The sequence below is a fragment of the Mustela putorius genome, unplaced genomic scaffold, assembly GCF_011764305.1.
Source record: "Mustela putorius furo isolate JIRA1106 unplaced genomic scaffold, ASM1176430v1.1 tig00003858_pilon_pilon_pilon, whole genome shotgun sequence".
Lineage (NCBI taxonomy): Eukaryota > Metazoa > Chordata > Mammalia > Carnivora > Mustelidae > Mustela > Mustela putorius.
In genome coordinates this window covers 54,110,703-54,126,584 of record NW_025422010.1, presented here as the reverse complement: position 1 = coordinate 54,126,584, position 15,882 = coordinate 54,110,703, and the positions used below count along the sequence as shown (strand labels likewise).

General features: G+C 40.2%; 1 protein-coding gene across 1 annotated transcript in view; it reads right to left on the bottom strand.

Moving 5' to 3' along the window:
* Positions 1–15,882, bottom strand: part of SERPINB7 (serpin family B member 7) — a 30,380-nt gene that overhangs the window by 3,816 nt on the left and 10,682 nt on the right. The window contains exons 3-6 of the mRNA XM_004745607.1: positions 13,587–13,637; positions 12,864–12,980; positions 4,364–4,481; positions 714–856 (exon numbers count right to left, since the gene is read on the bottom strand). Of these exons, the coding sequence (XP_004745664.1) occupies positions 714–856; positions 4,364–4,481; positions 12,864–12,980; positions 13,587–13,637 (429 nt within the window). The remainder of the gene's footprint in view (positions 1–713; positions 857–4,363; positions 4,482–12,863; positions 12,981–13,586; positions 13,638–15,882) is intronic.

The following is a 15,882-nucleotide window of genomic DNA, read 5'->3' as shown; positions in this document are numbered from 1 at the left end:
AATATAATGGAGGTAAAACAGTCTCAACTGTGCAGGACTGTTGTAAAGATCATGTGAGTTAATATACTTAGAACTTGGTTCATTTCTTTGCACTTAGCATATTATCTGAAAATGTCTATATAGTAAGCAACAAATAATTATTAAATAGCATTGTAATTAAAAGTGGATGCTATAGATTTTTTATTTTTATAAGACCTCATTCTTTTTTTTTTTTAAGATTTTATTTATTTATTTGACAGAGAGAGAACACAAGCAGGGAGAGTGGGAGAGGGAAAAGCAGGCTTCCTGTTGAGCAGAGAGCCAGATGCATGACTCAATCCCAGGACCCTAGGATCATGCACCAAAGGCAGAAGCTTAACGGCTGAGCCACCAAGGTGTCCCTAAGACCTCATTCTTAAATTGTGTGATTTTGATGGTACAGGTCTGTAATTGACTTCTGACGAAAGAAAAAAAAAATCTATACTGTTCATGGCTATACTTATCACTCATTCAGCGATCTTTGATTTCTACCAGCTCTCACCATTCCTGTATCTAAAAGTTCTGATGTGGAAGAATGCAGAAAGAACAATAAATAAAACTAAATTTAAAAGTTTAATCTGAGTTTCTCTGTTCCAACACAACCTAAGCCAAAGGCAGATGCTTAACCAACTGAGACACCCAGGTCTCCTGGCCAAAAAAAAAAAAAAAAAAAAATCTAAAAAATATTCCCATACCTGGGGAGATTTGAACAGGCAATTTACAGTTTCATTCTTGGTGAAGGCCAGTTCCCACTTGCCTTTGAAGTACACAGCATTCACCAGCACCATTACAGCCGAAGAACTGATGCTACCTCCTCGAAAGATGTTCTTGATTTTGCCTTTTGAAATATAAATGGAGAAAATATGTTAAGTTTTCATGTATTTTTAATTTTTTTTTTAGATTCGTTTATTTATTTGGGAGAGAAGAAGAGAGAGCAGGGGGAGGGGCAGAGGCAGAGGGAGAGATAATCTCAAGTAGACTCCCCACTGAGGATGCCCCCTCCACCCCCACCATCATAGGGCTTGATCTCACCACCCTGAGATCACAGTCTGAGCTGAAATCAAGAAGTGAATGCTTAACCAACTGAGCCACCCAACTGCCCCATTAAAATAATTTTTAAAAAAAGACAAGGTGAACATGATGTTTTCCTTACAACATAATTGTAATAACAATGATACTATAATAATCTATGACCAATTGCTCCTCCAGTACTCTCTGAGCACTTTATGTACAATGTTTGATTTAATCCTCACAAAATCTCTGTGAGGTGAGCACTTTCTTGTGGAGGAAGCTGAAACACAGAGAGATGAAGTAATTCGTACAAAATCACACAACAAGAAACTTAGGGCACCAGGATTCTGACCCAGAAAGACAATTCCCAAAGCCCCTCCTTGCTGTTAAGCACCAAACTACCTTTATTGCCTAGACAAGGCCACAGCACTTCAAATATAATTTAACTCCATTCTGTTGGACTAATTTCTTCCTTCCTTCCGCATGAACAAGATTTTGCTGGATGTCAACCCTATTCTCGATACTTGAATCACAACCATGAGAGGCATAGTCCTTGCCATCATTGGGCTCACAGTGCACTGCAGGGGGGCAGCTGTACACATGGGTACCACAGCCACATGCTGAGTGTGCTGTGGGGACACAGATGAGGGGCATCCATCTCAGGCTTGGCCCTCTGCTTGAGCTGATGGCAAGGTGGGAGGTGGAGAGAATCTGCATACAGCAGAGGCTGTTTACCCAAACACATGGAAGCATGGAAGAGCACAGTGTATTTGGAGAAACCCTAAGTCATTCCAATGCGTAGGGAAAGTAGGGTTGGAAAGGTTAGAGGCAGGGGCCAATAATGAAGAGCCCTGAATGTCTGGTAATAATTTTGGGTTATCCTGAAGGCAATGGAAAATAATTGTTCAGGATTCATTGGAATATAAGAAAGGACACGGTCATGATGGGTCAGATTTACCTCTATTTTTTTTTAATATTTTCTGGGATATTTTAATTTTCTTTTTTTTTTGAATATTTTATTTTATTTTATTTTTTATTTGTTAATTTTTTATTTAAGAGGATTGCTTTGGCAGTGTGTGGAGGATGGAGTTGGGGTGGTAGGACTTGGGTGGGTTTGTTGGAATGTTGACAGCATTTTGAAGTGTGCCCTCCAAATGAGTATTGAGAACTAATGCTTATCAAAATAAGAATAATTTTTGAAATATATTTGCATGAAAAAAGAAGGAAGAGAAATGAATAATTGGTCCAGGTGAAAAAAGATATTAGCAATCTGATACCCTTAAAAACCACACACTAAATCGAATTCCACTCAGTTATTAGGAAAAGCAATTACACGGTTCCTCTTTGTTTGTGAATAGTATATTTGAAACATGGCTAATGGTCCAAGTAACCCTCTCCTGAGGTAGTGATGAATGAATAAGCAAAAGAAAACTGGGACACTGTATTCTTGTTCCCAGGACAAGTTGTAGTATGTCAAATGTTTGCAAGTCACATGTTTTTTACTTTTGAGACAGAACCACACTCAGCAAATACTAGTATGTTGTTCAGAGCATAAATCCAAGTCAAGCCTTAAGTAAAGAAATGACTAGGTTTGGGATTAATTGATTAACAAAATAGCAATGAATACATTTCCTTTATTTGTTTTGAACTCAACAAGAACATCTGCTGGAATTCAGTTTTTAGCTGTGTGAAAACACTTACCAATAAAGCAATGTACTTTTTCTGGAAGGTACCACTTTTGTCACATACATTATTTTGATACATGAAGAGGGTTTTAAATGAAAGATAAACAATGCATCTTTTAGAGGAATCAATGATATAAAATATATTTCCCAAATAGTAATTTATGAATGGTCATAATGAAATCAGTATTTGTTTCATAGGCTTGTTTCCCAATCCAATGAGATAATGTAATAGGTAAGATTTCTGAAAAGTATAAAGCATTCAAATTATTAAGATTATTCAGAACCACACTGTGGACAAATACTAAAGCAATTTTCTTTCTTCTTTTATTTAATAATTTATTTAATGTAACCAATAGAACCTAAATATTACCATTCCACCAAATAGTAAATATAAAAAACTATTAAGGATGTTTACATTCTTTACTTCATACTTGACCTATGCAATTAAATGGTCATAAAAATTGCAAAGTCGTCTCTAAAAATATGGGAGATAGAATGTGAAGAAAAAAAATATAAACACAGAGGTGAACATAGACTCCGAACATAACTAGGTCAACTTATTTTTTGTGCATAAAACCAAGGACTAGAATAGAAAATGGGAAAAGGAAGCATTGGTTTTTTGAGGTGCTAGGATTGTGTTAAAAAACATATACCATCAAATTTACCATCTTAACAGATCAGTTGTGTTAACCATATATGCCTTGTGGTATATCACATTTTCAGAACTTACTTCACTTTACAAAACTGAAACTCTAAATACATCAAACAACTCCCCTTCCCACAACAATCCCCAAAGACTGGTAACCACCATTCTTGTTTATTTTTTTTAATTGAAGTATAATTAACATACAGTGTTATATTAAGTTTCAGGTATACAATATAATAATCCAATAATTCTACACATTACTCAGTGCTCATCAAGTTAATTGTACTCACCTATTTCTCCCATTCCCCAACACACCTCGCCTAACCATCTGTTTGTTCTCTGTATTTAAAAGTCGGTTTTTTGTTTGCCTCTTTTTTTCTTTGTTTTGTTTCTTAAATTCCACATGTAAATGAAATATTTGCTTTTCTCTGTCTGACTTATTTCACTTAGCATTATACCCTTTAGGTCTGTCCATTGTTGCAAATGGTAATATCTCATCCTTTTTATGGCTGAGTAATATTCCTATCTATCTATCTATCTATCTATCTATCTATCTATGAGATATATATCACATCTTATTCATCCATTAATCTACTGATGGACATGTGGGATGCTTCCACATCTTGGCTACTGTAAATAACAGTGCAATAACCACAGGCATACATGTATTTTTCAAATCAGTGTTTTTCATTTCCTTTGGATAAATACCTAGTAGTGGAATTACTAGATATTGATATCTAGTAATCTATTGATTACTAGATATTGATAGCTCTGTTTTTAACTTTTGAGGTACCTCCATTATGTTTTCCATAGTGGCTGCACCAATTTGTCTTACCACCAAGAGTGCATGAGAAATATTTAATAACATCAATCATTACTTTGGATTAGGAGGAACTGTTCCTTGCATGTTTTACAAAAGATATCCAGCTCTAAAGTTGGCCATTCTCAGTATTCACATATCACTGGAAAATCTTGTAAAAAAAAAAAATAGGGTTGCACTCACCATGTGTTTCATTTTCAATCCATTTATTGATTTTATATCTGGTATCTTCTACATCATTTGTGAAGTCAACTCGTTCCACTTTAGCATTGTATAATTTTTCAGCACACTCAATATAGTTCTATAAATATAAATAAGTACAGTTCTGTAAGTGATACATAGTTCTTGTAGTCACAAGTCATCATTAACTAAGCATATAAAAACTCTGTTTTTCAACTTGTCTCTTCATTTCCACCATTTTACTCAAAGACTCATTCCCCACTCAAAGATGAGGAAATATGGATAGAAATATGAAAATATGGCTGGATAGGTTGCTGGAGAACCTGAAATTGAATTTGCACAGCAAGCACACTATTTGAACCTAAGTTTATCTGAAGTAGATTAGGGGAGGCTAACAGGGATTATGGCTAAAGCCCACTTCCTTGGCTTTAGCACTGTTTTCTCACCATAAGTACTTCAACAGTGTCCTTGCTCATCTCCCTTGCTTGTGTCACCCGCTTCCTACTGAAAGCATTAAGAAGGTTTCCAGGCAACTTCTTGTACTTAAGATAAAGCTCAAGCCCCTGGACCTGGCCTGCATTTGAAAGAAAAAAAAAGAAGTCAAGTTGAAGAAGATGAGCAGAAAAGTAAGGCCCCAAGCAATAGTACACTCAGAGGAGTAAGAGTATCTTTGCACACTCAGGAGACCCACAGGAATTTTGATGACTGAAGCACGTGGTGAAAGGGGAAAATGGAGGACAGGAGCCAGGACAGAGGAAGAGCATGAGTGTCTTGTTTCCCTGGAAAAGGAGCTTTCATTTTATTTTAGGAAGAGTTATTAAAAGGATTTAAACAGGAGAGTAATATAATTAAATATGCATTTCATAAAGGTGACTCTGAAATCAGCATAGGAAAAAAAATGAATGGAAATAGAGGGACTTACTAAAATGTCCTTATAGTTTATCCTTAGGAATATAAAGAGGACCTGAACTGAAGCACTGGCAGTTTCCAGGGCCATGGGGAGGACAAAACAAATTTTAGAGATACACTAAGAAGGTAGAACTAACTCTTTCTTGTCCCCTACCCTTCCCTTTCCTTGTTGAACAGCTGAGACTCAAAGCCATTAGGAGGGGCAAATCTAGGTAGGTACACATCTCAGGGTGGGGAAGACCAGTGTGGCAGAGCTGGATGGATGGCAGAGCTCCATCATGGTGAGGAGAAATTCAACACAAAGTATTAGCAGCCAAAGGAGACAAAGAACACATTGCCTTGTCAGGGAAGCCCAGCTCTGGAATTCAAGCTTAGGCAGAATCCAGAGGCATTCCTGAGGAGGGGTGACCTCATGCAGGTATTAGATCCTAAATAGTGTGAAGTGGACATTCTTGTGGGGTGTCAAAGCCCCCCAAAAGTGACAGGAACACAGGAACATCTCTGTAGTGGGCAACGACCATGGGATGTGGGAGACTAAGATGAGGGAAGACATATACTCCTAGTATGTGTGTGTATGTGTGTGTGTGTGTGTGTGTGTGTGTGTGTGTATACACACAGCCTAGCATGGAGGGGCAGATCTCTTATGGGATAAAGAAGGTGTTTTCACATTGGGAGGAGCAACAGCATCCATCAGTGATGGGAAATAGGTTACATAGAGGGAGAATGATCAAGCAAGTAAATATGTAAGAATAATACAGCCAGATTTCTCAATGCTGGAGAAGGGAGTTAAATGAACACAGAAAAAGAGAAAAAAAAAAAATGAACCCTATGGTGTTTGATGGAAATTGGAGATATCAGTAGGAACCCATGGGTTTCACTATATTTGGGTAAAAAGATGAACATCGATTTCATATGTGCATGTATTTTCCTAAAAAGGAACTAGGGCTCCTGGAGAAATGGCTGATTCTAGGGCTGAGGCAGGGAAAGAAGATGGGATTGTAAATTCTCATGATGCCAGAAAGAAAGTGCTCAAATGAGGTGGGCATGTCAAACAAATATAGATGTCAATAGAAGGGATAATTTGAGCATGAAAATAATATGATGGATTAACCCTTTGGCTAAAACAAGACACCATGGGTCCATATTATTATAACCAAACAAATAAATATCTTTTAGCAAGAATGAGATCTTTACACAGTCTGAAAGCCATTCCTCACAAGATACTTAACAACAAAGGGAAAAAGAGTAAGTTCACAGCAGAGAAACCCAGCATACATCCCTGTAATCATGTGACCAAAGATGGCAGGACAAGCAGGAGGATAAATCAGAATCCTGCCAGTGTGCCACAGGGATAACACAACAAAAACAAACGGGCTTCGTTGGATGTTTCCATCAAATCTGGTGCAAATGTTAGCTAATACTATGGTAATAATTCTTGCATAATATGTAAGTGAATCAAATCAACATGCTCTATACCTTAAATTTATACTATATTATATATCAATCATAATTCAGAAATGCTGGGAGAAAATAGGACTCTAATCATGAAGACATATCCAAAAAACCCACACTGAAGGGTATTCTAAAATATATCTGGCCTAAAACTGGACACTAAATAATCATCAAAAGTGTCAAGATCATGAAAGTCAAGACAGGCTATGAGCTGTTCCAAACTGAAGGAGACTAAAAGTGAGTCAACAACAGAATATAATGATTGATTCTGAGCTAAGTCCTTTGCTATGAGGGATGATGTTGGGCTGACTGGTGACACCCAAAAGGATCTGAAGATGGGCTGAATGTACACTGTTAACTTCCTGATCTTGATGGTTGTATGGTGACTATGTAGGAGAGTGCCACTGGAGGAATTACATGAAAGTATTCAAACATGATAAAGCATCTTAAATGCTTCAGGAGGAAAGTGTTCTTTCTATAATACTTGGAACTTCTATGTGAGTTTGAAATTATTTCAAATAACTTTTCTTTAAAAGTAGAAGGAAAATCAATTAACGCTTCTTCACTGATCGACAGTGAAGCTCCAGGGAAAGGAAATGTCAAAGTTGATCAAAATACCTGGTAGGTCATTCACTGAAAGAGAACTCAGAGGGAAGAGAATATGTGTGAATAAGAGAGATGCTGTGTTGAAGAACCTGTAAATGCCCACTTGAAGACTGGCAGTAGGCAGGCAGAGAGATGAGCATGACATTGAGGGTGAGGAATGAATGAGCTGTGGAGGTACGGAGGACAACATCAAGTTAAACTTTCTAAGTCAATCATCTCTTCTTAGAAGAGGCCAGAGGGCAGAACCCTAAAGAGCAACAGTATTTCAGAGATGAATAAATGAATAAAGATAAACAAAGGAAAGTGAAATGAAGAGAAGGTAGAAAACCAGGAGAAATCAATGCCGTAGAAACCATGAGAGGAGAAAGTTTCAGAGATCTCCAATAGCACTGAATACTAAAGAGGCAGGTAAGACCCAGACTGCAAAGTGCCCATAGTTTGGTGTCCACTGGAAGCCAATACCTTGGTAAGAGCAGCTTACCTTGGTAAGAGCAGCTTCAGGAGAATGTGGAAAGTAGAAGCTAGTTTGCAATAGATGGAGCAGTGAGAGAGGGTGAAAAAAAATGGATTCTGCCTGTACATATCATCCTTCAAATAGTATTTTTCAAGTTTAGACTGTCAGAGTGAGAAACACAGAAATGGAAAAAGAATCATGGGGTAACTTTAAAAAAAAAAAAAAGGAGAGAAAAACTGAGAAGATGTGTATCTGGAGCACATTTATATGTGATGAAGAAGAAGAAGAAAACAGAGTACCAGAAGTTCAGGAAAAATACAGAAACAGCACCAAGAAACTGGGGGCAAGGGAGGGGGTGAGGTGGCAAGGAGAAATGGAGGACTTATCCATTAAGCAAAGTGTTCCCCCGATATTGAAGGGAAAAGGGAAAGGGAGCAGGGTGTTATTTGGGGTATAGATCTGCTCTGATTGCCTATTTTCTTTGTCAAGTAGAAGACAAGTGGAGATGGAAATTTATTGCTTAAATAGGAAAATAACATTGTTAAAATGTCTACACCGCCTAGAGCAAATCTATACTTTCAATGCCATCCTGATCAAAATTCCACTGGCATTTTTCAAAGAGCTAGAGCAAACAATCCTAAAATTTGTATGAAACCAGAAGGGACCCCGAATTGCTAAGGATATGTTGAAAAAGAAAAACAATACTGGGGGCATCACATTGCCTGATTTCAAGCTTTACTACAAAGCTGTGATCACCAACACAGCATGGTACTGGCACAAGATTAGTGAAACAGAGTAGAGAGCCCAGATATGGACCCTCAACTTTATGGTCAAATAATCTTCGACAAAGTAGGAAAAAAAAAAATACAGTGGAAAAAAGACAACCTCTTCAATAAATTGTGCTGGGAAAATTGGAGAGCTATGTGTAGAAGAATGAAACTTGACCATTCTCTTAAACTATACACAAAGATAACTCAAAATGGATAAAAGACCTCAACATGAGGCAGGAATCCATCAGAATCCTAGAGGAGAACATAAGCAGTAACCTCTTTGACATTGGCCACAGCAACTTCTTTCAAGATATGTCTCCAAAGGCAAAGGAAACAAAAGCGAAAATGCACTTTTGGGACTTCAGCAAGATCAAAAGCTGCACAGCAAAGGAAACAGTCAACAAAACAAAGAGGCAACCCATAGAATGGGAGAAGATATTCACAAATGACACTACAGACAAAGGGTTGATATCCAAGATCTATAAAGAACTCCTCAAACTCAACACACAAAAAACAGATAATCACATCAAAAAATGGGCAGAAGACAGACACTTCTCCAAAGATATACAAATGGCTAACAGACACATGAAAAAATATTCAACATCATTAGCCATCAGGGAGATTCAAATCAAAACCACATTGAGATATCCCCTTACACCAGTTAGAATGGTCAAAATAAACGAGACAGTAAACAACATGTGTTGGAGAGGATGTGGAGAAAGGAGAACCCTCTTTTACTCTTACACTGTTGGTGGGAATGTAAGTTGGTGCAGCCACTTTGGAGAACAGTGTGGAGATTCCTTAAGAAATTAACAATAGAGCTTCCCTATGATCCTGCAATTGCACTACAGGGTATTTACCCCAAAGATACAGATGTACTGAAAAGAAGGGCCATCTGTACCCCAATGTTCATAGCAGCAATGGCCACAGTCGCCAAACTGTGGAAAGAACCAAGATGCCCTTCAACGGAAGAATGAATAAAGAAGATATGGTCCATATATACAATGGAGTATTATGCCTCCATCAGAAAGGATGAATACCCAACTTTTGTATCAACATGGATAGGACAGGAAGAGATTATGCTGAGTGAAATAAGTCAAGCAGAGAGAGTCAATTATCATATGGTTTCACTTACTTGTGGAGCATAAGGAATAACACAGAGGACATTGGGAGATGGGCATGAGAAGTGAGTTGGGGGAAATTGGAGGGTGAGATGAACCATGAGAGACTGTGGACTCTGAGAAACAAACTAAAGGTTTTGGAAGGGAGGGGGATGGGGGGAGAGGTGAGCCTGGTGGTGGTGGGTATTAAGGAGGGCACATATTGCATGGAGCACTGGGTGTGGTGATTAAACAATGAATTCTGGGACACTGAAAAGAAATAGAAAAAAAAAAAAAAAGAAAGTGCATTATTCTGAGGCAGATTTGTTTCTACCTACAGAAGAGAAGCTGGAATATAAGACAACTCAAGTCTAGTTTTTTTCTCTTGATACAATTTGTTCCAAGAACTTATATGATGTATTCACCTTTAATAAAGAGACACTGTTGTTTTGTCTCTTAAGAATTCTTCCATTAATTTTAAGAATATCAAATGGTCTATCCAGAGCTAAAATATTCATCCTATGTATATTACAACATGTATTTCCATTTCAGTATTAAAGTAAGTTCCTATTTAAAAAAAGAGAGAGAGAGAGAAGAAGCTTGAAAGCTTAAAGTGCTTGTGTAGTATGGGAATTCTATTTTTGAGGTGAACACACAAATGGCTATAAAATTTAGGAGCTAAGTCCCAGTGTTGGGTTTTGGGTAGGCGGAGAGCAGTAGGCATGCAGGCAGTCACCTCAGGAACCCAGAGCAGCCATTCTGAGGAGCACAGGGGTGTTACCCTGAGGTCTCAGGTCATCCCAGATGACCCAGACGTCCACCCACCCACCCCACCCAAAGGCAGTGGTGACACCCTGTTACTGCTGTGATTCTGTTAACCAGGGGAAGCAGGATGTGCACTAAAGAAAACCCAGGGCCATTTCCACCAACTCCCATGGCTTCTAGTCCTTACCTGAGCTCCCACAGCACTGGGCCCTTTTCCTGCTCCAGGACCAACTAAACAAATCTAAGGAAGCAGAGATTAGAGCTCCTGGTATAAACCTAGTTGAAACTGATGGTGGCCATAAGGGGTTGCTGGGAAATGGAGAGAAGAGAAGAGCTTTCAGAAACTGGTGAGAGGAATGAGAGAAATTGCTGTGAGCGCCCAGCTGACTGCTGTACAGCATGGAGGACACCTAGCAGGGCTAGGAGCCCGTGGTGTCCTGGTGGTGACCGCACACACCGAGGCTTGGCACAAGTGTCACCTATGGGCCGAGGCACAGCTGCTGAGGGAAGTCAAGGGACTGATCCGGGTGGGGCTATGTTGGGGGAGAGAGAGAGAGCTCATATGTTGAGAGATGATTAGAGACGGAAAAGTTGCATAACTCGATGCAGTTGAAGAACAGGTAGAGCGGGCCTGAAATCATGAGAGAATGAGAAGCATGAAGTGATGTGGCCCCTGACAGGGCAACTCCAGTTGTAGATTGCAGTGGAACAGTTCTGGGTGTTGATGAGTTTCAGGGTGGGGCTTGGGCATTTGTTACTGTCATGGCTGAGGGAGAGAGGGTCAGGAGACTGTAAGGAGGGAAACTGAGCTCACAGCCGGCTGTTACAGGGACACTGAAGTCACCCTCAATGGTGGCAGAGCTTGGGGCAATAGCGAATGAGCTTCACAGAGGTCTGACCAAGACAGATTTAGCACAGATTCAGGGAGGAGAGTGGAGAAAAGTATCAGAGATGGCAGCTGGGTCTTCTCCATACATTTTGTAAAGAAAATGTATACATTATTATTATCTTCCTCAATTCAAATAGACTCCTTCATATTCAAATATGAGTAAAATACTGTTGCACAACAAAATGTAGAAAATTTGGAGACGATCTATCTTTGTACTGCACTGACAACTGAAAGGCAAGCCATGCTTTTAATCAAAAGTAGTTTTTAGAATAGCTGTGTTTGTAAATGTCTGGGAGGAAAAACAGTGGCAGCGTCTGTTTTCCATGCTGGTGATTGGATCGCACCTTTCCTGTGCCAGGTGCATACACTGAGTCCCAGATAAAGGAACATGGAAATGTGCTATAAATAGTAACATGACAGACACATCAACTTCCAGGTTAAAAGGGTTAACAGTCCCTCAGGGAGTCCGCAGTACGTGTGGGAAAAGAGACACGAAATGTGGAGTTGAACCTACAAGGCGGCCCTGGAAAGCTTGTGTAGGATTCTTTGGGGAAGATTAAAACACAAAGTGGCCTAGTGCTTCATACCTGGCAGGCTGCCGAAGGGCTTGGGCGCGGTTTAGGAAGGGACAAAGATCTGTGTGGGTGACAGACAGGAGACAGTAATGGTTGGGTGGAGCACAGACAGCTGGCACAGACACAAGTGGAGATCAGCCCAGAGATGTCACGGAAGCAGAGCTTTATGGTCGTCTGACGAGTGGAGAATTACAGGGAGCACAAACACGCCCTGAAAACCATGGCCACTGCAGCTCTGAACAGCGCTAACCAGCTCCTGGCTGTCACCGCGACAGTGGCTGTAACGCACGCGCGGCGCCTGCGAGGAGCCCGGGAGCCTATAGGGTACAGTCTGGGTCTCCCTGGTCTTTGCGTGAACAGAAAGCCACGGGGAGTGAACTGAAAGCCCAGAAACCACCCAGTAACGTGGAAACTTCACCCGCTGACCTCACGCGAGCCAGACTCTGCCTTTGGACCAGCCCAAGCCGCTCCTCCGCCAGCAGCTGGCTGTATCCGCCCATGTCCCCTACCAGGACACTCATGGCCGTCAATGATCCCATGGCAAAGTCACTGTTGGCAGGAGGGGTGAAAGGGCGTGGCTGAGAACAGAGGAGGTGAACTCAGCCCTGGGGATCCACATGGATCCCAGGAGACACAAAGCTCAGAAGAAAAGTGGGTAGACTTTTTTCTCTGCTGCCCACCGACAACCCTAAGTGGGCTGCCTGCTCCTCCCTCCCCATCACTGCCAGAGGACATGGTCTCCTCTTTTGGAGCCTCTCAGTCTGGGGACCCTGAATATGGGGAGTGCTCAGCTCCAGTAAAGCTGTACTCTAGAAACAGGAGAGATGAAATTACAAAGACGTCTGGGAACATAATTAGCAGCTATAAGAAAAAAAAAAATCACCACTGTATCGCTCTGTAGAAAGACAAAAGCCTTTTGCAGATGATGGGTTGAACTGGGGTCCAGAGTAGAAATAACCTGTGACAGGGGAGACCACACTTACCTTATGAAAGTCAAACACTTTTTCTGCAAAAAGACCATTGGCGATGTGGAGTTCGTAATCCCTATGGGATGTGTTTATATCAGAGAGAACTCTTTTCAGTTGAGACTGAAGTCCTGGCTGTTATTAAAAAGATGTATAAAAATGTGTTACAGGACTGCAAATATATCCACACTCTTATTTACACATAACATAAAATATGTATATTATACCATGAAGAACTGAAAAATAATGATGTTTGTAAATTCAGCAACACCACCTCTATTTACAATTTCTTGCCCTTTCTCAAATAGTACCTGTGATCAAAGTTAATTACAAATTTTACTAAAATAGTTAACTTGAGTGCTCACTTCGGCAGCACATAAAAAATAATTAACTTAAGAATAAAATTATTAACAGCAGATAATGAATTTGCTTGCATGTATTCTAAATAATTCATTTTATCAATATAAGTTGGCTGTGAATATCAAAGGATAAAAGCAAAACATTTATTTCCAAACTATCTTGCCAAAATCTGGCCAACACAGAAGTAAAATATTGGTAAGTTAATAATTAACAAGTAAATTACCAAAAACTCTCCTTGAGATGTCACAAGATGGAAATCTGAGAGAGACACATTCCCTTGCTTGGAAGGATGGTAAGCATAATTAAATACATCAGCCCAATAGTGATTTCTCTAAAGTCAGTCTCACAATCTCTTTCCCTGAAAGAACGTGTTGTCTTTACCTGAGCCTGAGAAGAGCTTCCCCATCCCGAGGCTGTGTTGAAGTGAAGCATCTGCAAACAGGGAGTAAGGAAATCAGTTAGCAGGTCCTGCTCGAGGGGAAGGGACCCCACAAAATAAAGGAAAGAAGGGACTCATTGTTAGTGGCTGTGCTTGCATGTGTGTTTCGTAGCAGAAAATAGGTAGCTATTGACTTGGTTAGAACACAGGTCATGACTGTGAGCTACTGACAGAACACAGGTCATGCATTAGGGAAAGCACCCAGCAGCTGGCAGAGTGAATAAATCTATGGCTACAAAATGAATTGTGTCTACGAATCATTTTGGTTTGCTCACTCTCACGGAGCAATTGAACAATTATTCACTGATTAAACCTGACAAGGATTTAAAAAGTATCAAATGAGCAATTTTATTTGCCCACATGGCAGGCAAGATTAAGGCTAATGATGCAGGCACAAAGATATAAAAGAGAGACAAAGGTACTGGATATCTAAGAAATCCTAAATGAAGCGAAATTGGGACTTGAGAGATGTGAAAACAAAATAAAACAAAAAAGATCCTACAATTATTTGAAATTAAGTAGTTTTAGGCTTTTCCTTTTCCAGTGTGGCTCTCATAATCCCATTATTCTACTAATTGCTATTCTGCCCAAGCTTTAATTTTCTATTGCACTTTATCTATTATCTATTGCACTTTTAATTTTCCCAGACCCTTATGGCCATGGGATCTGAAACACAAAACGGCCTCTCTACAAGGAAGTGATAAAGGGTGCTACGCAGTGATAATCATTTATGCAGCCATCTGGAGCAAACTGAATGCACACTGACAGAGACAGGTAAGATTTTCTGTAAAGAGATGTAAGTTTTCTTTAAGGGGTCATATGCGGGGGCGCCTGCATGGCCCGAAGAGTTAAGAGTCTGCCTTTGGCTCAGGTTATGATCCCAGTGTCCTGGATGGAGTCCCAGGTCGGGCTCCCTGCTCAGCATGGAGTCTGTTTCTCCCTCTCCCTCTGCCGCTCCCCCTGCTTGTGGTCTGTCTTTCTCTCTCTCAAATGAATAAATAAAATCTTTAAAAAGGAGGGGGAGGTCATGTGTGCGATATTTGAACCATACCCCTGGTGGGAGGTAGAAGTAGGGAGAAGAGGAAAAAGGAGCATTCCGACACTGGGTAAAGAAATTACGGATGGGAATCTAATTAAGTCAATGTTAATATTTGTGTGTCTGTGGAGGCTTTCAACTTCAAGACTTCAAGACTTTGGACCCCTAATCCATAGCACCATCTTATTGGCTAGGACGAAATGGAAGAGCTACGTAAGATAGATGAAAACCTATGATGGCAATGAGAGTCATTATTAGTCTTAATAGGTCACAGAGAATTGGAACCTACCTTAATTTCTACATCCTCTTAATCTGAAATAATAATTAACATGAGATGGAGTAAGAGATAAGGCAAAGGCAACAAGGCAAATTTGATATACAAATTAGCAGTCAATTTAAAATTCACTGGTGGGGTCTCTGCAGGCATGGAGGCACCATGCTTCATGCCCCAGATGTCATCCTGTCCCCCAGGTTCGATGCCACTGTGGAATATGAAACATATCAGGTTCCTTTCTCATTTTGCCTTGGTGTTGGATAGACTGGTATTTGGGAATATATGGAGGTACCAGAAACATAAAATATCATGGGACAGTGTCAGGACTCAAAAAATGCTCATTTCGGGGCGCCTGGATGGCTCAGTGGGTTAAAGCCTCTGCCTTCGGCTCAGGTCATGATCCCGGTGTCCTGGGATCGAGCCCCGCATCGGGCTCTCTGTTCGGCAGGGAGCCTGCTTCCTCCTCTCTCTGCCTGCCTCTCTGCCTACTTGTGATCTCTGTCAAATAAATAAGTAAAATCTTTAAAAAAAAAAATGCTAATGTCTTTTCTGAACTAATTCTTGTGGAACCAAGGAAATATTATAAAAATTATATGAATCTCTCTGCTTGACTTATTTCACTCCGCATAATCTCTTCTAGTCCCGTCCATGTTGCTAAAAAGTTGGGTATTCATCCTTTCTGATGGAGGCATCATACTCCATAGTGTATATGGACCACATCTTCCTTATCCATTCGTCCGTTGAAGGGCTTCTTGGTTCTTTCCACAATTTGGCAACCGTGGCCATTGCTGCTATAAACATTGGGGTACAGATGGCCGTTAGAGAGGAGAAGGGAGTTGGGGGAAATTGGAAGGGGAGGTGAACCGTGAGAGACTATGGACTCCAGAAAACAATCTGAGGGGTTTGAATTGGCGAGGGGGTGGGAGGT